We start from the raw sequence: 22297 nt of genomic DNA on the forward strand, positions 1-22297 counted from the left end.
AGTCACACAATAGAGTGAGTATTATTTCTAATTTACAAATACCAAAACTGTAGCTCAAAGAGTTTGGGTGATTAACTCAAGGTGAAATATCAGGGAAGTGGCATAGTAAGAATTAGAACACTTATCTATTTGGTATGGAGCATATCGTGTTTGGAATTTGTCATGCCCCTACGTTCATAATATTCTGTAAATGTTTTAAATGTCAGAGGTTATATGTTTTAAAAATAATAGGAGTCTTTGTTGATTTTCTCTCTTTTTTTAAAAAGAATTTTCTTGATGTCAATCATTTTTAAAGACTTTATTGAATTTGTTACAATATTGCTTCTGGGTTTTTTAATTTTTTGGAGGGGTGGGGACAAGGCATGTGGGATCTTAGCTCCCTGATCAAGAATCAAGCCAGCACAGCACCCACTGCACTGGATAAGCACTTTAAGGACAATACAATACTATATTAAGATAGAGAGTTACTCTTGGGATGAGGAAAGGCCTGTGCTCTAAGTAAGGTATGGAGGGAGGGCTCCACGCTGACACTTACTCTGCAACACCAGGCAAGGTATTGAACCTCTCTCATGTTCAATCTCCATTTCTGTGAATAGTCAGTATCCTTCTGCTGGGCACTGGGCTCACATTGGCATTCATCATCTCATTCACTTCTCCTAACAACCCTGCATGGTAGATTCTATCAATATCCACATTGCAGATATGAGGGAACTGAAGCATAAAAATAATTAAGTGATACTCCCAAGATCACTCAACTAATGAGTGGTAGGTCTAGAAACATAATCCAAGTCTTCCATCTCAAGCACTGTTACATTGCCTCCCTAAAGTAGCGTGGACCCAACCTTGAAGGGTTAGGATAAGAAGTGAGTGAGAACACACCTGAAAATCACCTCGCACAACACTTTCCCTAGCATAGCCACTCAGTCAGATGCAAGCAATGCACAGAACGTTGAGGATTTGGGAGCCAAACTTTCAAATTGCAAAGGAGTCTATCCACAAGATAGAGCTTAATATTTTTTGAGGTATATCTGGCAGTTTAAATGGTAGATTTCATGTATTTTCATAAGTTTCCATGGTCTATCATGTTCTTTCTGTTCAGGGAAAATCAGTTCATTAGGGTGTTATATTGAGAGCTTGAGATGTTGTTGTTGGAATGAATATACCCAGCAGTGTTTGCTTTGATTGCTTAATTTTTTCCCCACTTTTGAGTCTTGCTCCCATTCTCAGAATATTTCTATACTATATTACAAGAAAGGACAGAGCAGTAGAAACTATTTCACTTACCAGAAGAAGAAGGAAAAAAGAAAACCCTTTGTGCAATTATTCTGAGCTTCCTCTCCAAGGTAGCCTATTACTTGCCAGCCAAAATCATCGCATGTAAGATGTTACCAGAAAACCTGAAGATACTTTTTAGCCAAACCAATATATGTCATTCGAAGTGGATCATTTTCACATCTGGTAGGCAAAGATTAAAAACCAGCCAGTTGTCCCGAATCTTCTCATCTCCTGTGATTTCTGCATTGAGACGTTTACTGACTTTGGTTCAACAATGGCAGCCCCTGTTTTGACTAGCGTGCATGCGTACTTGCTCAGCCTCTGTCTTTGAAACCTCTGGACTGTAGCCACTCAGGCTCTTCAGTCCATGGGATTCTCCAGGCACATTAAAACAACTGACTAGGTTTGCCCGCAGTTTAATCCATGATTACTAGAGGGCAGCAAGGTGCCCAGTGTCAGCCTCACAAAATATTTAGCAGGCCACCAGGTGGCAGTGTTTTCGCTTTCATTCTTGCTACGCAGTCGCTGGAGCCTGATTCTCTGGGAATGCAAATGGTAACATTAAGATAAAGTATTCACAAAGGCGTGACATTTGAGTTTTCAGAGGTGCACCATGTAAATGTTTTGAGGGATAGCATCACAGCAGAGAGGGCAAAGGCAACGGGCACAGGTCTTGATATACAAGATGCTTAGAGTGTTTAAGGAGTAATATCTCCTCTTTTCCTGTAGCCTCTTGTTTTTCCAGGCACACTACAGCTAACAAACTTGCTAAAGCGTTTAGCACTTAACTGGCTAGTGGATGATTTCCTCATCTACTGATCCTGGGGCAGTTTGTACCTAGGTTTACCATCTTCTTTCCTAGTTGCCTTTAGTTTCCAGTTTAAACTAGTATAATTTCACCATCACTGAGACATCCAGCCGCCTTGTCTTAGATCCAAGTGCCTCTCCATACCCAAACTTTCTCTTAAGGAGCCCTCTAAGATGGTACACTCTGGAAGACAATAAAAGTTTGGGACACTTTTCACAGTTAGAAAAGTTATGTCTCACTTCTCAAAGATTAAAAGATATGGAACAATAAAACCTGTCTCATAGGGTTTTAACACTCAAATTAGATAATGGATTGTAAATTCATCCCATGCCTTACTATATTATAGTAAGCTCAATAAATATCAACTTTCTTTATTCTACTAAAGAATACCTTTCCTTCAAAGTCCACTTCTGTGACCTACTTTCCAAACTCATCCCCTCCCCCCCATCCCACCCCCCACCTCCCCACCTCCCACCACTTCCATATAGTGTTATTCCTGAATAAGGAGCTTGTTTTATATGAAGTTAAGTACAACAGTGAGTGGAGATTCTTGCTATGAGCAAAGAGATTATAGAATAGGTAATACATGAGGTAGTTATAAGTACCAGTTACAACCATGTGGCCATTTGCAGTAACAAAAAATATAATAGTTATGAAGTTACTTTTGTTTTATATGAATATATTTATGTATGCATTAACCATTTTTAACTTCCATCTCCAGTTTTCCTTCCTGTAGTAGCATAAAATGTGCTACTACAAGTTAATTTTTATCTCCTTGTATCTCAGTAGTCAAGTAAAGAATTCAATGGATCCTCTGACTCAGCTATCAGAGGAAAGAGCATCACCCCTAAATGGATAAATGAACTTGGTATTCTCTTTGAGGGAGAGAGGTTAACTAGTTAAAATATTATGGTACCTTTGTACTGTTTCAGCTTAACTATCTGGAAATCTATTTCCTCGAATTTGCTTCCCTTTTTGTTCTGGGTTAGGCTTGGCCATGAAAGAGATTTGTGTGAGTTTTGGAAGGTACTTGTGATGAAGTAGCCATATTTTTATGTTCCGTGGGTTGGTGCAGAGCTCCAGGGGCTATGGCAATACATACTGTTGCTGCTGCTCTGATAGTTCAACTTATTACTGACTCACAACTCCTCTACCTCCCACCAGATCTCTTACTCATGTTCTCTTAGACCAAGTATGCCTGTCGCATGATGGCAAATGACATCCACTTCTCCTGAAGTTCACCCACTACTATGAGACTGAAGGAAGTAAGAGACAGACAAGTTTCAGTGTGTCCTGTGGGTTCCATTGTCCTCATACACTTCCATACATGTCACAGTTTCTCCATGTTTATGTCCACATCCAACTCTCCTTCACAAATGTTACTCTAGTTCACTTAGAGTGAATTAGACTCAACACCAGATACAAATACAACAGTTTTTATGGACTCTTCCACCAGCCCTAGCTACTGCCTGTGTTCTAACCCTTATAACTTATCTCACTCTGCATCACTGGTGGTTCCCCTTCTCTGATTGTGCCCCGACACAAAATCTGAGAGGAAAGGACTAAGGAAATGATTTTCAGGACGATTTCAGCTTCTAGACCCAGATTCGTGATGTGAGGATCTTTAGGTGAGATTGCCATTTTATATTCTTATGGGGAAAGTTTTCCAATTTAGACAACTTTACACATGCTCTGGATGGTTGACTTAAAAGTCAAAAATTCAAGATGAGAATATAGCAGTAGACAGTTACCCTGGACACCTGCTTCCAAATGACATGGAAGGAGCTTTCTTTTAGTATTAACTCTTCTGATCCAGACCACAGATGAAACAAGCACAGGACTATCATTTCTTGTCTGGGGTCTGCGGGTGTATATTTTGGCGGTAGTCCTGCAGCGGGGGTGGGAGAGGGTGGGGTTGTGGGGGAGGGGGTCTTCTCTCTTATCCGGCTCAGGAGTTTTTGTTCAGCTTTTCCTATCACTTCAACCACTGTGAGTTCCCAGAGAGCACAGAAGTACTTTGCAGAGTCTTCCAGCTTTAAGGCTGAGATAATGAGGCTGATGGCTTTACGTGATCTCTGAAAATTTATGGAGTAGCGGCCATCACTTGCATTTGGACTATAAGAATTCTGGCCGATAAGGTAAATCATCTCTCCACTGGGAAGCTGCTTATACTAAAAACTGTTATAACTGCTCCAATTTGTCTCATACTGACAGTTCATGGTGGCTGACTCCCCAACTTGACTGGATATGTCTGGCTGGTCTTGAGTAACTTTCTGGGCCACACCAGATCCTGTGGAAAAAATTAGAAACCCGAGATGAAGCAGTGAATAAAATAGTGTAGGAATTAGACTCATTTAGGTCTCCAAAATAAAAACCAAACTGAAATCATAGGACACTTGCTTTTCCCCAGTCCTCCTTTCCTCCCCAAGTCCCTGTGAAGCTCCACGCGCCTGTGTGCAGTCCTTTCACCCTGAACGTTTACACCCAGGTTTAGAAGCATCCCTACCAGAGAAGGTGAAGGCCAGGAACACCCAGAACAGACTGGAGAGAGGCATGAGGCATGGACTCTCCTACACAAATGTGCTCAGTTCTTCCTCAAGCTAAGATTTCAGTGTCTTTGAGTGCCTGGCAGCACATATACATGGTAACTGGTTCCTGTGTGACTCCTCCCAAACAGGAAGTGGGGTGTCATGTTCATCGACCACGTGGTCTGTGTACAGATAAAGAGTGGCTCACTGCACACCTTTACTTTGTCTACTTTTCTTTCCCTGGTCATTAAGTTTGGCAGATCCTGAAAAGGAGCATGAAGAAAGCAATTAATATTAAAGGTTTGAACTGAGGGAAACTGAAGATTAAACAAGCTGACATGCATTGATTCAGTAAAATAATTTTGTCATCCTGTTTAAGATGTAATTTAGTATAGGCTCTGAAACATTCTTGTAATGTACTGATTGGTCATTCATTTAGCCTATACTTACTTTTCTCCATCCAGGAATCTAGTGACTATTTTAAAACATTCACAGTACTTAGGCCTTCTGGGTGAATAGCAATCTTACACAAAAGAATTAATATATGTCTTTTTTTTTTTTACTGTGTTCCAGGGATCCACTTAGATTTTTCAGTCAATAATATCACTTCAACATAAAATGATTTAAAAAAATCAGCCCATCTGAATTTCAGAGTCTATTCAGTGGTATATCAGTCAATCAGTGAAGTCGCTCAGTCGTGTCCAACTCTTTGCGACCCCATGGACTGCAGCCTACCAGGCTCCTCTGTCCATGGGATTTTCCAGGCAATAGTTCTGGAGTGGATTGCCATTTCCTTCTCCAGGGGATCTTCCCAACCCAGGGATCGAACCCGGGTCTCCCGCATTGTAGGCAGACGCTTTACCGTCTGCGCCACCAGTCAGTGGTGTATATTTATATGAAATTATAACTGGAATAAAATATTATTCTTTTTAAATTTTATATTGAGTCTTATGTATTAGACTTTGAGGGCAATCAGGCTATTCAATCCTGTTACCTCTACATGTAGAATTGTACTTATTAGGTCATCTGTCCTAGAGTCATTCTCATGTCACATTTTCTGTCTCATTGGTCCAGAGTGTTCAGTCTCACTTGTCAGCTGCTCATTATTATTTCTCTTTAGAAAATAAAGATAAACATGCCAGATCTTTCTCTGGTGTAATGCTATAATGCACTCCTATACAATTTAATATTTACAGACTGTAGACACTTAGTACCTGTCAACACCACAGAAGTTGGTGACTGAAGTTCTCTGCACTGTTTCATGTTCATGTGGAATGTAGCTGTCTATTTTTCATTTGGTTTCATTGCTGTAATAGATGAATTAATATAAAAGAACCAAAAGCAAATAGATAAGTAGAAAAGAAAATACAGACAAGGCCTAAAATAGTGCCAGTTCATGGAATTTAAGATCAAAATAACTCATGAATGACTGAAGCAGGGAGGAGAGATTGTATTTATCTGAGACATCTACTCTTCTGTCTCATTTCACTTCTGAGTGCTGACAGGCAATGAATGCCTGGGCTTGAAATTATTTGTAACTAAGCACAGGAGATCATGAATGACCACAGCAGCTTGCAAAGCAGAATGATATTATAAAATATAGATATATACTAATATAACAATTACATATACCAAGAAATTGATATTGATAAAATTTTATTAAAATACCATAACTTTATCATCAGTTTTTATTTGCATTCTTTGGTTTTGATGCATTAGTCCATGAAATTTTATCACGTTTTGGTTCTTGTACCACCACTAAAATCATGACACAAAATTGTTTTTTCTCTTAAAGAAATCCCCTCGGCATATTCTCCCCATCCCTGCAGCTCTTTCCAACCCTGAGTACTGATCTCTTTTTCATCTCTAATTTTGTTCTTTGAGAATGCTGTATAAGTAGAATCACACTATGTATACAATCAAAATAATCCAATAAGTGTAATCATGTACCATGTAGCCTCTGAGATTGACTATTTCTTCATTCAGCACAACATCCTGAGAGCCATCGAGGCTATTGTTTTTTAGTTGCTAAGTCATGTCCCGCTCTTTTGCAACCTCACTAACTGTAGACTTCCAGGTTCCTCTGTCCTTGGAATTTTCCAGGGAAAAATACTGGAGTGGGTTGCCATTTCCTTCTCCAGGGTATCTTCCCCACCCAAGGATCAAACCCCCATCTCCTGCATTGCAGGCAGATTCTTAGCACTGAGTCACCTCGGAAGCCCCATCTAAGCTATTCCATGTATCAATAGTCTGTTTCTTTTAATCACTATAGACTGTCACCAACTTATGATGTCTTGACTTTGGATTTTTGACTTTACAGTGGTAAGAAAGTGATACACATTCAGTAAAAACCACACTTTGAAATTTTAAATTTGATCTTTTCCCATGCTAGGAACATTTGCTATATATTCTTTGGTGATCTGAGCAGCACCAATAAGCTGAGCTCCCAGCCAGCCCTGAGATCATGAGGGTAAAAAACTGACACACTTACCTTCATTCTGTAATCATACAACTATTCTATTTTCCACTTTCAGTACAGTACTCAATAAACTACATGAGATTTTCAACATTTTAGTATAAAATAAACTTTGCATTAGATGATTTCTCCCATCTAAAGAAAAAGTAAGTAGGCTAAAGTAAGTGTTGAGCACCTTTAATGTAGGCTGGGTTAGGTATATTAAATGCATTTTTGTTATTTTCAACTGAAAATGATTTATTGAGACACAATTCTACTACAAGTTGAAAAAAATCTATAAATAATATGTCATTGTACAGATGTATTACAGTGGATTTATTAATCTATTCACCCAAAGAAGACTACTTGACTGGTTTCCACTTTTGGTCGTCACGAATATAGCTGCTATGAATATTCATGTACAGATTTTTGTGTAAATATAAGTTTTTCATTTCTCAAGCATAAATACTCAGGAGTGTAATTGCAGAGTTGTAAGGTAAGTGAATATTTAAGTTTATGTGGAACTGCTGAACTTTTTTCCAGAATGACTGGGCCATTCACCCACCAGCAATATATGAGTGCTCCAATTTCTCTGCATCTTTGCCAGAGCTCAATATTGTCAGTATTTTTAATTTTAGTCTTTATGGCAAATGTGAAGTAGTATCTCTTTGTGCCTTAATTTGCATTTTCCTAATGACTAATAATGTTGACCATCTTTTTTCTCTATTTTTTAAACTACAAAAGTATATATTAGACTTAGAGAACACAGCACAAAATACAGTTCCACTATATATTACAACTATTTTTTAAGTAAATAAATTAAAATTTTTGGTTGGATTTTCAATAGCAAACTCTCAAAAATTAATAGAATGAATACACAGAAAAGTAGAAGGGTGCAGTAGACCAGAGAAGCACTATGAATCAACATAGTTAAGACTTATGCAATTTTCACACAGTAGTAGGATGCAAACTCTATTCATGGTTCCATAGACTATAAACTAGGAGACATTGGTCCATATCCAGGGACATAAAACAAGGTGCAAATTGTCATGGTCTAAAGATATTAAAATCCTACAGTCTGTTTCCTAATCATTGTGGAATTGTTAGAAATCAATATCAAAAGATATCTGAAAATAACCCACATATTTTCCAGTGATGTGACATTTACTAAGAGAGATATTTGACTTAGCCTGGCCGTCTTTTTATATGCTTATTTCCTTACCACATAGCTCTCTGGTGAAGTGTCTGTGTAAATCTATCATCCAGTTTTCAACTAGATTGTTTTCTTCCTGCTGTCTAGAGAGTTCATTGTATTCGGAACACAATCTTTTGATGAAAATGTGTTTCCTGTCATTTCTGCAGTGCATTTTTTTCCTTCTCTAAACAGTGTCTTTCACAGAGCAAACAGTGTCTTTCACAGAGCAAATTTTTAATTTTGATGAAATCTAAGTTTGTTTATGGATCGTGCTCTTGGTGTCATGTCAAAATTCTTTTTGTCTAACCCTAGGTCATGAAGATATTCTCTTATGTTTTTCCTAAAAGATTTGGTAATTTTACATCTTACACTTGGATGTATGGTTCATTTTGAGGCTGTACCCAAATTTTTGTATAAGGTGTGATATTTGGCCAAGTTTTAATTATTTCCCAAGAATATCCAATTGTCCCAACATCATTTGCTCATCAATTGCTCATTCATTACCCTCATTGAATTGTTTTTGAACTTTGTCAAAAAAATAAATCTTCCCTACCTGTGTAAATCTACTTCTATACACTTACTCAGTGACATAAACTTGTTAATTATATTCTTTTATTACCCTTTAAACATTATAGAACTTGCAGAATAATTTTCTTTTTAGTTACTTATATTTATAATTTGTGTTTTTTTCTTTTTTCCCTTGATAATTCTACCTAGAAATATTTCAATCTTATTGACCATTTTAACAAAATTAACTCTGTATTTCATGGCTATCCCTAAAGCTTTCTTTGTATTTCACCAATCCAACATTTTATTATTTACTTCTTTCAGTTTATGTCGGGTTTAATTCACTTTTCTATCATCTTTCACTGAAAGCCTAGATGATAGTTTTTCAACCTTTTTTCTTTAGTTAAATAAGCATTTAAAAAGATAAATTTCCTTTTATGTATAATTTTAGCTGCATCTCATACATATTTATACAATGTGCTATCAAAATATTCACTTTCAAAATATTTTCTAAAGTCATAGTAATTGTTTCTTTAACCTATGGTTATTTTTAAGTCAGTGCGTATATTCCAAATTTTGAGAGTTTCTACAGACATCTCTTTGTACTAGATATTCTGTGTCGTTTCCATTTTGGTTGAAGAATAAATTCTATATAATTTCAGTTTTCTTAAATATGTTAAGATTTTTATGACCAAACAGATGTGTGTGTGTGCATGTGTGTGTGTGTGTGTGTGTGTGTGCATGTGTATTTCATCTACACAGCAGGGTGTGGCTACATCTGAGCTGCAGGTTTGAGTACAGACTGCAGGTACCTGGGGAGCACTGTGCCCTTGCTGCACAGATGTAGGTGGCTGAGTCTCCAGGCTGCAAAGTTGTGATGTACAATGAGAGCTGTAATGGCACTCTTATTGAGGGAAACTGTGAAACTTCCATCTTCCATTTCATTCATAATTGAACTACGGCTATCAAGAATGCAGGGCCTTTACCAGGATATTGTCAGTACCACAGGAAGTAGCCAAATGCACTCTTCTCATAACTACAGTTCACAATTGAAATCTCTCCTTCCTGGACTGTCAAAGATTGAGGGCTCTGTTTCACCTGCTCTTGATCCCTTTTTTCCTTCTGTTGTCCACTCACCCCTACTTAAAGAGATAAAAAGTCATTAATTCCACAGACATCTATTTCCTTCTTAGAGTTTCTATCTGCATGAACTTGTTTGTAATCCAGTTTTCTCAGTCTGCCTAATTGATGAGATATCCTAGGTTTTCTCCTCCACAAGTCACAGCCTAGTTGAAGCCACAGAATCAAAAATGATGCTCCCAGTATCCTGTCCATTGTTTCTGGCATCAGTGCTCAGTGGCAGCTCAAGTTCCTCTTCTGCTCCTCTCAGCCAGCTAGAGCTCTAAGTTCATATCTGCTTTAATTCGTCAGTAGGCCCCACCCTCTCACACACTGGGTAGTATCTTCACTGGAGTGATTTCATTTAATTCCTTTCACTTTTTAACATTTTTCAGTTCACCATGTGTACTTAGTCAGTCAGTCAGTCCAACTCTTTGAGAACCCGTGGACTGGAGCCCGCCAGGCTCCTCTGTCCAGGAGATTTCCCAGTGTTTCCCAAGAATACTGGAGTGGGTTACCATTTCCTCCTCCAGAGGATCTTGCCAACTCAGGGATCAAACCCATGTCTTCCGCATCTCCTCCATTGGTTAGCAAATTCTTTACCACTGGGAAGCTGTGGTTAAATAAGTATTTTAATTCTATCCTCTTATCAACTACTCTGCTAGTTCCCAGTTAGAAGTTTCTAGTGCAGAAGAAGATACATGTTGAGAAGGAAAGATAAAGACCAAAGTCCATAATCTGTAGGGCCAAAAAGTGTCTGTGGTTAAAACTGTCCTGATAAAGGTGAGTAACATTAAGCACTGCAAATGCCCTGTGGTGGCCTCTCGGTGTGACTGTGGCTGGAGGAGGGGCCGAGCCTGCGGAGGGTTTGTGTAGAGGCTGCAGGTGCCTGGGGAGCACTGTGCTGCAGCACAGAAGTAAGTGCCCGAGTCTGTGGTCTGCGAAGAGGAAATGTGCAGTGAGCTGCGGCGCTCTGTAGGGACTGTCGTGGCATTTAATCTTCCATCTCGCTTTGTCCCTGAAGGAATGTAAAACAGGTGGATGATGCGGCCCCCAGGGTTCTGAAGATACCAGTTCACACTCTGTGGGGAAGTGGAAAAGTTACACTGAAGCGTGTAGCTGGCTCCCTCCTGGAGACTCAGGGCTGGGGGACTCTGCTCCACATCCACCCCTCGCACACCTGTTGAGGAAAGAGAAACAGTCACTGGTGAGGGTCACTGTAACTCCTACTAAACCCTGAAAGTGCCCTCCCCATCCCCATAGATGATGAGAAGGATAAAAAGTCTGCAGGACTTGTCAGCTCCTCTCCCTCCCTCAACAATAGAGCAGCGCCTCATTCCTTCAGATCCCCTGTGGGGCAGCCCCAACTCACAGCAAACCTGGGCAAACAAAAGCCCCAGCACAGTGCCTGCGAGCCTCTCCATGATGCTTCCTCTTCTTGTTGGGACATTTTCACTGCAAGACACTTAACAAAACCCCGAGGGAGTGAGTGTCCTAAGTCGTTCCTGCCCCTGCAGCCAATCAGCTCACCCAGCAAATCCTGCTCAGGGGACACTGACAGGACGCCCCACCTCCACTGCAACCCACTCAGAATGTGCTGGCCAGGGGTAGAGAAGGAAATAGAAAGATCATTATTTTATGGTGTGAGGGACATTTTCTGAGAACATTTAGGAGAAGGCAGGCCCTGATTAGGATTTGGGAGAATTTAGGGAAAAGAAAGCAAACATTAATTACACAGCCCCATCTTGCTCTCACATGGCATGGATGCAGTAGATTCTCCCCTAATGAAATACTGTTTCCCAGAAGTGCTGAGGATGCAGCTTTTGCTTCTCTTATGCACTTCCTTGTGGTTCTGAAGGGCATTCATGAATCAGCATGATCAGAAGTTGCTTCTATTGGCTGAAACACTTTGCTGTATTAAACAGTATTATTTTTAAAATTTATTTTTTTTAATTAATTTATTTCTAATTGGAGGATAATTGCTTTACAATATTGTGTTGGCTTCTGCCATACAATGATGTGAATCAGCCAGAAGTATACATACGTCCCCTCCCTTTGAGCCTTCCACCCATCCCTCTAGGTTGTCACAGAGCTCCGTGTTCAGCTCCCTGCATCATATAGCAACTTCCCACTAGCTATCTCTTTTACATATGGTAAAGCATATATTTCAATGCTTCTGTCTCAATTTTTCCCACTCTCTCCCTCCCCTACTGTGTCCAAAGTCTTTTCTCTATGTCTGTGTCTCTATTTTTACCCCGCAAATAGAGTCCATCAACAGATGAACTGATAAAGAAGTTGTCATATACAATGGAATATTTCTCAGCCGTGAAAAAAAACCACATTTGAGACAGTTCTAGTGAGGTGGATGAGCCTAGAGCCTGTTAAACAGAGTGATGAAAGTCAGAAAGAGAAAAAAATTGTATATTAATGCATATATTTATTCTATAAAATGGTACTGATGACTTTAAAAGTTATATATATTTATTTTAGACTCAGCATGCATTGAGAGCAATATTAGTTATCTTAACCACCAGCTGGACATTGAAAATTGAATTATAATAATTTTATTTTTATTAAAGTGAAAGTGAATAAATTATTTTTTAATTTCTATTGTAAATACATTTTTAAACTGTTGATTACTAGTTTTGTATTATGCTTTTTTATTTTAGTAGGATATTTTAGAGAAAAATAAGTGCTTTTGAAACCAGATAAAGATAATTTTAGTTTGTGCTCTTATCTCAGACTCTGTAAATAACATCGATTTTCTGTCAGTAGATTTGGGGGTAAAAGGGATGGAAGATGAAGACCTGAATATTTTCACTGCAGTGAAAGGGAAGTGATCTGCAGACACTAACGTTCAGATGGTTCAAGGATGGTTCAGTAGTAGCAGCACATAGGCCTAGTTGCTCCAAGGCATGTGGGATCTTAGTTCTCCAACCAGGCACCAAACCTGGGTCCCTTGCATTGGCAGGCAGATTCTTTACCACTGAACCACCACGGTAAGCCCCACAAGCTGCTTGCATGCTAAGTCGCTTCAGTCATGTCTGATTCTTTGCAGCTCTAAAGACTGTAGTCTGCCAGGCTCCTCTGTCCATGGGGTTCTCCAGGGAAGAATCCTGGAGTGGGTTGCCATGCCCTCCTCCAAGGGATCTTCCTGAACCAAGGGTTGAGCCCGGGTCTCTTGCAGCTCCTGCACTGCAGGTGGATTCTTTACTGCTGAGCCATGGGGGAACCCCCATGTGCTGCTTCGGGATTATCAGATTGATGAAGACTCCTTATAGAGGCAGGGTCTCCAGACCTGCCTAGAAAGAGAAAAATTATTACTCACTTAATTTTTGTTTCTTTCAAAAAACTTCACGGGAAATATGAATGTTCTAGACTAGCAACAATAACATTTCAGATCTTTCTCAGAGAGAGTAATTTGTTTCTTATGAGTGGAAAAGCTATAACACATCAGAGTCTAGACTTGGCCTTGGACCCAAATGAAAGAAGCCTTTGGTACAAGGAGAATTATGTGTATGTTTCCCACTTCTTATGTGGGACTAGCACACTGAAAGCAACAATTTATTGACATGAGAAAGAGTCGTAAACATTATTAACACCTCTTCCTTTATTGCTATGTTAAAATTATGATTCTGACGTTCCTCAAAATTCTTCTCAGATTCTTCAGTAAACTGGGTGCTTATTCCTTGTCTTTTTCTTCTGTTTTTAACCATCTTCTTCCCTTTCCTTTCCCTTCATTTTTCCCATCTCTTACTGTTCTCTGACTCTCCTTCTAGAAGAGTCTAAATTTGCTCTAGTGACTGCTCTCCCCGCTCCGTCCCCCCATCTTCCCACCAGAGATACTGCACAGGTGCAGCCCCGTCTGTCCCAGTGTGCCTCTCTCAGGACGCAGTAGTACACAGCGGCGTCTCTCAGGGTGACCTGAGGCAGGACCAAGGTGCTGGACTTTCTGTCTAAAGCTATGTGCAGAGAGGCCATGCTGCGGTTTACTGTGCCTCGTAAGCCATGAATGACATACCGTGGACTCTGACTGGGATTTTGCCGATACCAATGTATATAGTCATTTCCACTGATGGTAGAGTGGTTACAAGGCAGGTTTACATCCTCTCCTTCAGCACAATCCATGGAGCTGGGTTGGGTGGTCTTAGCATTAATCACAGACCCTAAAGGGTGCAGAAAATAAAATTATCCCCTGACAACAAATCAATGTAATTCTATGGATCAAGGGCACAACACTCCCCAAACTGTCTGGACCTACCGCCTACTCCAGTGTTTTTATCTATGTCCTGAGAAATATTATTGATGCTTATTATATAGGGACCAAAGACACATGGCAAGAATCTGAGACTCTATAGGCTTTATCCTGGCGTCCTGGCTCAATAACCCCAGAAATTTCTTGCAACATGCTTACTGCTGAGGTCTCTTCTGGATCATGGCTATGAATTAACCTGTCATATGGAAGTTTGTGCTCCCTAGCAAATGCATAGAGCTGTTCTCAATTCCATTGCTACAATGCTGAAAAAAAACACAGGGAGAGGAGTAGAGAGCAAATGACCCTTTACAGTTCCTTGGCTTCAAAGTCATCCCTTGTAGACACAGAACACTTACCCAAGGTCAGAAAAACAGTTACTCCAATCACCAGCCTCATGCTTGAAGGACAAACCAGGACTGTGGGCTCAGAGCTCACACTTGTGTCTGCTCCCGGGCTTGTTTCCAGAGAACAGAAGCAACTGCTGCCGTTAGAGACTTACAACCAGTGCAGGTGTCCGTTGCAGTCTGTTGTTGCCAGGATTTGTCAGCCAATGATCAAGCAGTTCCTTGTTTAGGTCTTTCTGCCCTGTTTTAGTCATGTCCCCCAAAGAAGGAGAGACATCCCCAACTCACAGGGTGTGTGCTGCCATCCTCTGTGAAGTTTAAAGTCTGGCTCTGGAAAAGGAACACCAATCACAGTTGTGTGTCTATCCAGAACCATTGTTCTATCATTTCTTCTTCAAAGACATTTTCTAGTGTTCCATGAAGCTTGTGGAAAACATTGTTTAATCCCAGAAAACTGTACTGAGATGTGCCATTGTAAAGAGATAAAAATTCCCATCCATGTTTTAGCAAATGTATGTGAGATTTCAAAGTAGACTGTGATTGCTCTGAGGGACAAGAAATATTAATAACGTTGGGACAGAAAGCTAAACATCTTGAGCTCGGACATTGGAGCTCAGCATCCTGAAAATATCCTTGGAATCATGCATCTGTCTCCATCTAGGAAGACATTTCTCAATGCATCTGTTTTTCATATAGTAACTGATGACACAGACGGTATTCTCCTCATCCTCCTTGAACAATGGTCCTTAATCCTTATGCCCTCTGTGCCCGTGTTTGTAGGTGCTCTGCACCAAAGATGCTGAGACAGAGAGACACCAAGGATGCTGAGACAGAGGGAAAAGACAGAAGGGAAAGCAAACTATCTGGGGAGGACAAGGGTGGAGGTGGGTGATCCTGGCCGAAAAAGAGGAGTGAAGAGAAAAGAGCGTAAAGAATCGGGAAGGGAAGATTTAACAGGGGTGGGAAATGGGAAAGCAGTGTTTAGGGAGGTACATGGAAGAGGTTAAGGCTATAAGGCTTTGATCCCCTGAATCCTTGACCACAGGCACTCAACAAAGGATTATAAAATCAAGTTGTCTAAAGATGATGAAAATATATATATATTTGCTTTTCTGTGGAACATCAATGGAAAGCATAAACTTCCTTTCCTTGATAGCCAGATAAGACAGCTGTTTCCAAATGACGCAGCCCCCTCTAGTGACTGAATAAATGAACTGCGGAGCTAAACTCCCACAGGACGCCAACCTTTTGAAATGTTTCTCAGACTGAAAGGGGAATATCCCTGGTGGCTCATTCGGTAAAGAATCCCTGTGCAGTGTAGGCAATGGGGGTTCAAGCCTTGGATCAAGAATAGCCTCCTGAAAATGAAATGGCTACCCACTCCAGTTTTTTCGATGAACCAGTGGATGTTGGCAATTTGACCTCTGGTTCCTCTGCCTTTCCTAAAACCAGCTTTAACATCTGGAAGTTCACGGTTCACGTATTGCTGAAACCTGGCTTGGGGAATTTTGACCATTACTTTACTAGCATGTGAGATGAGTGCAATTGTGTGGTAGTTTGAGCATTCTTTGCATTGCTTTTCTTTGAGATCGGAATAAAAACTGACCTTTTCCAGTCCTGCGGCCACTGCAGAGTTTTCCAAATTTGCTGGCATATTGAGTGCAGCACTTTCACAGCATCATCTTTCAGGATTTGAAACAGCTCAACTGGAATTCCATCACCTTCACTAGCTTTGTTCGTAGCGATGCTTTCTAAGGTCCACTTGACTTCACATTCCACGTTGTCTGGCTCTAGGTGAGCGTGAGTGATCACATCTTCGTGATTATCCGAGTCATGAAGGTCTTTTTAATACAGTTCTTCTGTGTATTCTTACCACCTCTTCTTAATATCTTTTACTTCTGTTTGGTTCATACCATTTTTGTCCTTTATTGTGCCCATCTTTGCATGAAATGTTCCCTTGCTATCTCTAATTTTCTTGAGGAGATCTCTAGTCTTTCCAATTTTATTTTTTTCCTCTATTTCTTTGCACTGATCCGTGAGGAAGGCTTTCTTATCTCTCCTTGCTATTCTTTGGAACTCTGCATTCAATTGGGTATATCTTTCCTTTTCTCCTGTGCCTTTCGCCTCTGTTCTTTTCACAGCTATTTGTAAGGCCTCCTCAGACAGCCAATTTGCTTTTTTGCATTTTTCATGGGGATGGTCTTGATCCCTGTCTCCTGTACAATGTAACAAACCTCCATCCATAGTTCATCAGGCACTCTGTCTATCAGATCTAGTCCCTTAAATCTATTTCTCACTTCCACTGTATAGTTATAAGGGGTATGATTTAGGTCATCGAAAAGCAAGAGAGTTCCAGAAAAACATCCATTTCTGCTTTATTGACTATGCCAAAGCCTTTGACTGAGTGGATCACAATAAACTGGAAAATTCTGAAAGAAATGGGAATACAAGACCACCTGACTTGCCTCTTGAGAAACCTGTATGCAGGTCAGGAAGCAACAGTTAGAACTGGACATGGAACAACAGACTGGTTCCAAATAGTAAAAGGAGTACATCAAGGCTACATATTGTCACCCAGCTTATTTAACGTATATCCAGAATACATCATAAGAAACGCTGGGCTGGAAGAAGCACAAGCTGGAATCAAGATTTCCAGGAGAAATATCAACAACCTCACATATGCAGATGACACCACCCTTATGTCAGAAAGTAAAGAAGAACGAAAGAGCCTCTTGATGAATGTGAAAAAGGAGAGTGAAAAAGTTGGCTTAAAGTTCAACGTTCAGAAAACGGAGATCATGGCATCCGGTCCCATCATTTCATGGCAAATAGATGGGGAAACAATCGAAACAGTGGCTGACTCTATTTTTCTAGGCTCCAAAATCAGATAGTGATTGCAGCCATGAAATTAAAAGACACTTACTCCTTAGAAGGAAAATTATGACCAACCTAGACAGCATATTAAAAAGCAGAAATATTACTTTGCCAACAAAGGTCCATTTAGTCAAGGCTAAGATTTTTCCAGTGGTCATGTATGGATGTGAGAGTTGGACTATAAAGAAAGCTGAGTGCCGAAGAATTGATGCTTTTGAACTGTGGTATTGGAGAAGACTCTTGAGAGTCCCTTGGACTGCAAAGAGTTCCAACCAGTCCATCCTAAAGGAAATCAGTCCTGGTTGTTCTTTGGAAAGACTGATGTTGAAGCTGAAACTCCAATACTTTGGCCACCTGATGCAAAAAGCTGACTCATTTGAAAAGACCCTGATGCTGGGAAAGACTGAGGGCAGGAGGAGAAGGGGACAACAGAGGATGAGATGGCTGGATGGCATCACCAACACGATGGACATGGGTTTGGGTGGGCTCTGGTAGTTGGTGATGGACAGGGAGGCCTGGCGTGCTGCAGTTCATGGGGTTGCAAAGAGTCGGACACAACTGAGCAACTGAACTGAACTGAACTGAACCCACTCCAGTATCCTGCCTGGGTAAATCCATGCACAGAAGAGTCTGGTGGGCTACAGTCCATGGTGTCCCAAGAGTTGGACACGACTGAGATACACTCATCTTAGTTGCATGACCTCTCTATTCATCTGTGTTTTCTTAGTTCTATACCACTCCACAAATTGTTTTCATCATTTCTGGCTCCTTTCTTTGTCACACATCCTCAGTTATTGGCTTCTTTGTAGTTTTCCTTTTGTCTTTTATCTTCCCATATTTAAAGTTTATTCAGTGTTTATAAAGAGAGGTTGGTACACATAAAGCACTCAAGAGTTCTCTGTTTTCTGAATGAGTAGATGAGTTGTTATTCATGAACTTAGTGAAAGAAGTTATACTGAACAACTCTTGAAATTATTCCGAAAGCAATCTTTCAATACTATGGCAGTCAAGTTAAAAAAAGACTCCAGCAGGATAAATAGAGGGTTATATTTGTGGACCAAATTCAAGAACAGATAACAAACATATAATAATTTATATTATTTCCATATAAATATTTAACAAATATTCATAAATATTCTTTGGTAGTCTGTTATGTGGTGGATCACGCACACACAAGTCAACACCTACTACTACTGAAAATATAGGAACTAAAAATGAACTAATTTAAGCTATGTAGGAATATATTATTTTACTATATTAGCAAAAGGTGGCAAAAAAATAGTTTTTGTTTCTTGGTTTCTTTGACTTTATTGTTTAGAAGACTGTATGTAACATTTCAAAGTGACATTTTAAATAACGAAAACCGAAAAAAAATGGAAACCAAAATATGGAGAATCTAAAACTAAGTTTTTTAGCCTATTGGCTCTTTTCAGAATTTTTAATTTTAGAAGATTATATCTTGACCATATGAGGTGAAGTGATCTTTCTTTGCTTGATGAAAACCAAAATAATGTACTTAATTTACTTTTAAAAAATCAAGAGACTTTGATGAAAGGCTAACGTCTCTGCATGATGAATACTCCCCACAATCCAAAAATAAAAGAGAAATTCCCAAATCTAATAAAGGGTATCAGTGAAAATATCAAAGTCAATATTACTCCCTGCAGGATCACAAACAAGACAGGTACTTCTATTTACTGCTTCTATTCACTGTCCTAATGAAGGACCTGGGATCAAACCGGGGAAGGAAATAAGATATGCTAAATTTGAAAAGGAGAAGCAGAACTATTTTAATTTACAGATCGTAAGTTTATACATGTAGAAAATACAAAGTACCTCTGAACAAGCTGTTTAAGAGCTAGAACCTATTAGTGCATTGAAACAGTCACCAAACACAAAAATCAATTTTATTTCTAGATTCTAGCAAAAGCATTAGAAAATGCAATTAAAATGTCATTTATCGAATGCTTGGGAACTAATAAGGTATGCAAGACCTTTTCTTGATTCCTCTCCAGTAACTCTAAAGTAGTTCTGATTTGAGAGATAAAAATCACATAGGAGATGAGAAATGTCCTCACTTCTGAGGTCTGGGGTAAGTAACATAAATCATGGCCTGGTACTCAGTGGTGACCAGTCCTTGCCGCCTACAGACACTAATGTCATGAAAGACCATTTCCTAAGGCTGCTCAATGAAATAATGTTTTCAAAACCCCAAACAAGAGATTGGTACCACCTGTTTGGCTGTTGAACTAACTCTGTTCTCATATTGACAGGTATCCTAGCTCTGTTCTGGCTATTTCAGAACAGAAATAATTTCTGGCATAATTAATTCCCTGTATCCACATTTTTCTTAACCCAATTAGTCCTAGCTCGGATTTGATGCTGGGCATTTAGGTCAATTAAGATAAAAAAGCTTTACGAAATAAAAGATAAAATTGTTATAAGTAGCCTTGCTTCCCAGGTGGCTCAGTGGTAGAGTCTGCCTGCCAACCAGGTGGACTATTTTTATTTACACATCATACGTTTGTACCTGTAGAAAATCCCCCTGCATTGGGAAGATCCCCTAGAGAAGGGAGGGCCAACCCACTCCAGTGTTCTTGCCTGGGAAATCCCATGGACGGGGGAGCCTGGCGGGCTACAGTCCATGGGGTCGCGAAGCGCTGGACACGACAGAGACTAAACAACAGCAGCGATGCAGCCTCTACAACAGCCTCAACACTAACGACGGAAATGGGAGAGGACCTAGGTTACTGAAAGAAACCAGAGAGGACAAATAAAGAGGCTGCGGACCCAAAGACTCCGTATGCTGAGATGTCAATTGTCCTAAATGAATTCACAAATTCAACACAATCCCAATCAAATTACCTCAATCTCTTGTGTAGAGGCTATTCTATACCTTACGTGGACGTGCAAAGACCTAGAATAAGCCTTGAATAAGACAAAGAAAATATGACTTGCATTTCCAGATTTCAAAATGTGTATGAAGCCCCAGTAATTAAGATAGAATGGTCTGTTGGTATGAGGATAAAATAAAGAAGTCAGTACAAAGAATCAAGTCCAAAAAGAGGTCATAATACATGTGTCATCAATTTTTTTCCTCTAAAAGTGCCTATGCTGCTCCATGGGGGAAAGTTGGTCTTTCTAGGATAATAGCTAGAATAATTGGCTATTTGTATTTTTTGGAAGTAGCAGTGTTTTGTAGCTTTCTGTGTATAAGTTCTGTACATGTTTTCTTAGATTTATGCCTAAGGATTTAGGGTCTTTCTTGAGCCATCGTAAACAGCATTATATTATTAATTTAGATATCCACATGTTTATTGCTAGTATATAGAAATGCATTTGATTTTGTGTTTACCTTGTATATCCTGAGACCTTCTGAACCCACTTACTAGTTGTAGGAGTTTTGGAGGGTATATTCTGTGGGATTTTCTACATAGATAGCAAATAGTGGTAATTTGACTGCCTTTCTGGCTTAAAAGGTTGTTTATATATTTACTCACTTTACTGCACTGGCTACAACGTCCAGCACTGTGCTGAAGGAGAGTGATTAAAGTGGATATTCTCCCTTTGTTCCCTTCTGTAGGGAAAAGTATAGTCTTTTACCAGTAAACATGCTAAGACTGTTGAGGAACTTCTCCATTATTCCTATGTTTCTTAGAGGTTTCACCATGGTTGACTACTGGATTTGGGCAAATGCTTTTTCTACACATTGCTGCTGCTGAACTAGCTCATCTTATTGTTGACTCATAGCTCCTCCACTTCCCATTAGATGTCCTCATCTTCTTTGTCTGGGACCAAGTATGCATGTAGCATGATGGCAAATGACAGCCGCTTCTCTTCAAAGTCACCCACTATTGTGAGACTAAAGGAGATGAGGGACAGACAAGACTTTGTGGGTTCCAGTTGTCCTCATAGTTCAAATATGACTTTGTTTGTCACAGTTTGTCCATGCTTTTGTCCCTATCAGACTTTCCTTTACAAATGTTACCCTCAGTTCAGTTTTGTTCAATTCAGTTGCTCAGCTATGTCCGACTCTTTGCGACCCCATGGACTACAGTATGCCAGGCTTCCCTGTCCATCACCAACTCCCAGAGCTTACTCAAACTCATGTCCATTGAGCCAGTGATGCCATCCAACCATCTCATCCTCTTTCATCCCCTTCTCCTTCCACCTTCAATCTTTCCCAGTTTCAGGGTCTTTTCCAAAGAGTCAGTTCTTCGCACCATGTGGCCAAAGTATTGGAATTTCAGCTTCAGCATCAGTCCTTCCAATGAATATTCAGGACTGATTTCCTTTAGGATGGACTGGTTGAATCTCCTTGCAGTACAAGGGACTCTCAAGAGTCTTATACAACACCACAGTTCAAAAACATCAATGTTACTCTAAGCTGACTTAAAGTGAATTCAGGCTCAACACCACATATGAAGATAACAACTTTGTACAGACTCATCCACCAGCTCTAGCCATTGCCTGAGTTCTAATCCCTAGAACTAATCTCTTATTCTACATCGCTCATGGTTCTGTTTTTCTGATTGTGCCCTGACGCAAAGTCTAAGAGGAAACGATTAAGGAAATAGTTTAGATGGTGATTCCACACAACTAGACCCAGTTTTGTGATGAAGTAAAACTGCCAGTTTAAAATATTATGGGGCAAGTTGTCAAATTTAGACAACTTTACACATGTTCTGTACAGTTGATTTAAAGTCAAAAATTCAAGTGGAGAATATAGTAGTAGAAAATTACTCTGGACACCTGTTTCCAAGTAACGTAGAAGGTGCCTTTAACTGGAACTAAATCTTCTGATCCAGACCACAACTTAAATAACCACAGGACTATCATTTCTTGTCTGGGTTCTGTGGGTGTGGATTTAAACTGGGGTCCTGCAGCAGGGTGACTCTCTCTTACTAAGCTCCAGGGTTTTTGTACAGCTTTTCCTA

At 39.8% G+C, this 22297-nt stretch overlaps 1 gene segment (V, D, J or C); it reads right to left on the reverse strand.

The window, feature by feature from the left end:
- Positions 1 to 10540: 10540 nt before the first annotated feature.
- Positions 10541 to 16002, reverse strand: LOC128054713 (T cell receptor alpha variable 22-like). The segment is given in 3 exon segments: positions 10541 to 11067; positions 11260 to 11324; positions 15980 to 16002. Coding segments are annotated over 3 exon segments (615 nt in total).
- Between the last annotated feature and the right edge of the window lie 6295 nt (positions 16003 to 22297).

Source organism: Budorcas taxicolor, chromosome 10 (assembly GCF_023091745.1).
Source record: "Budorcas taxicolor isolate Tak-1 chromosome 10, Takin1.1, whole genome shotgun sequence".
NCBI classification, from domain to species: domain Eukaryota; kingdom Metazoa; phylum Chordata; class Mammalia; order Artiodactyla; family Bovidae; genus Budorcas; species Budorcas taxicolor.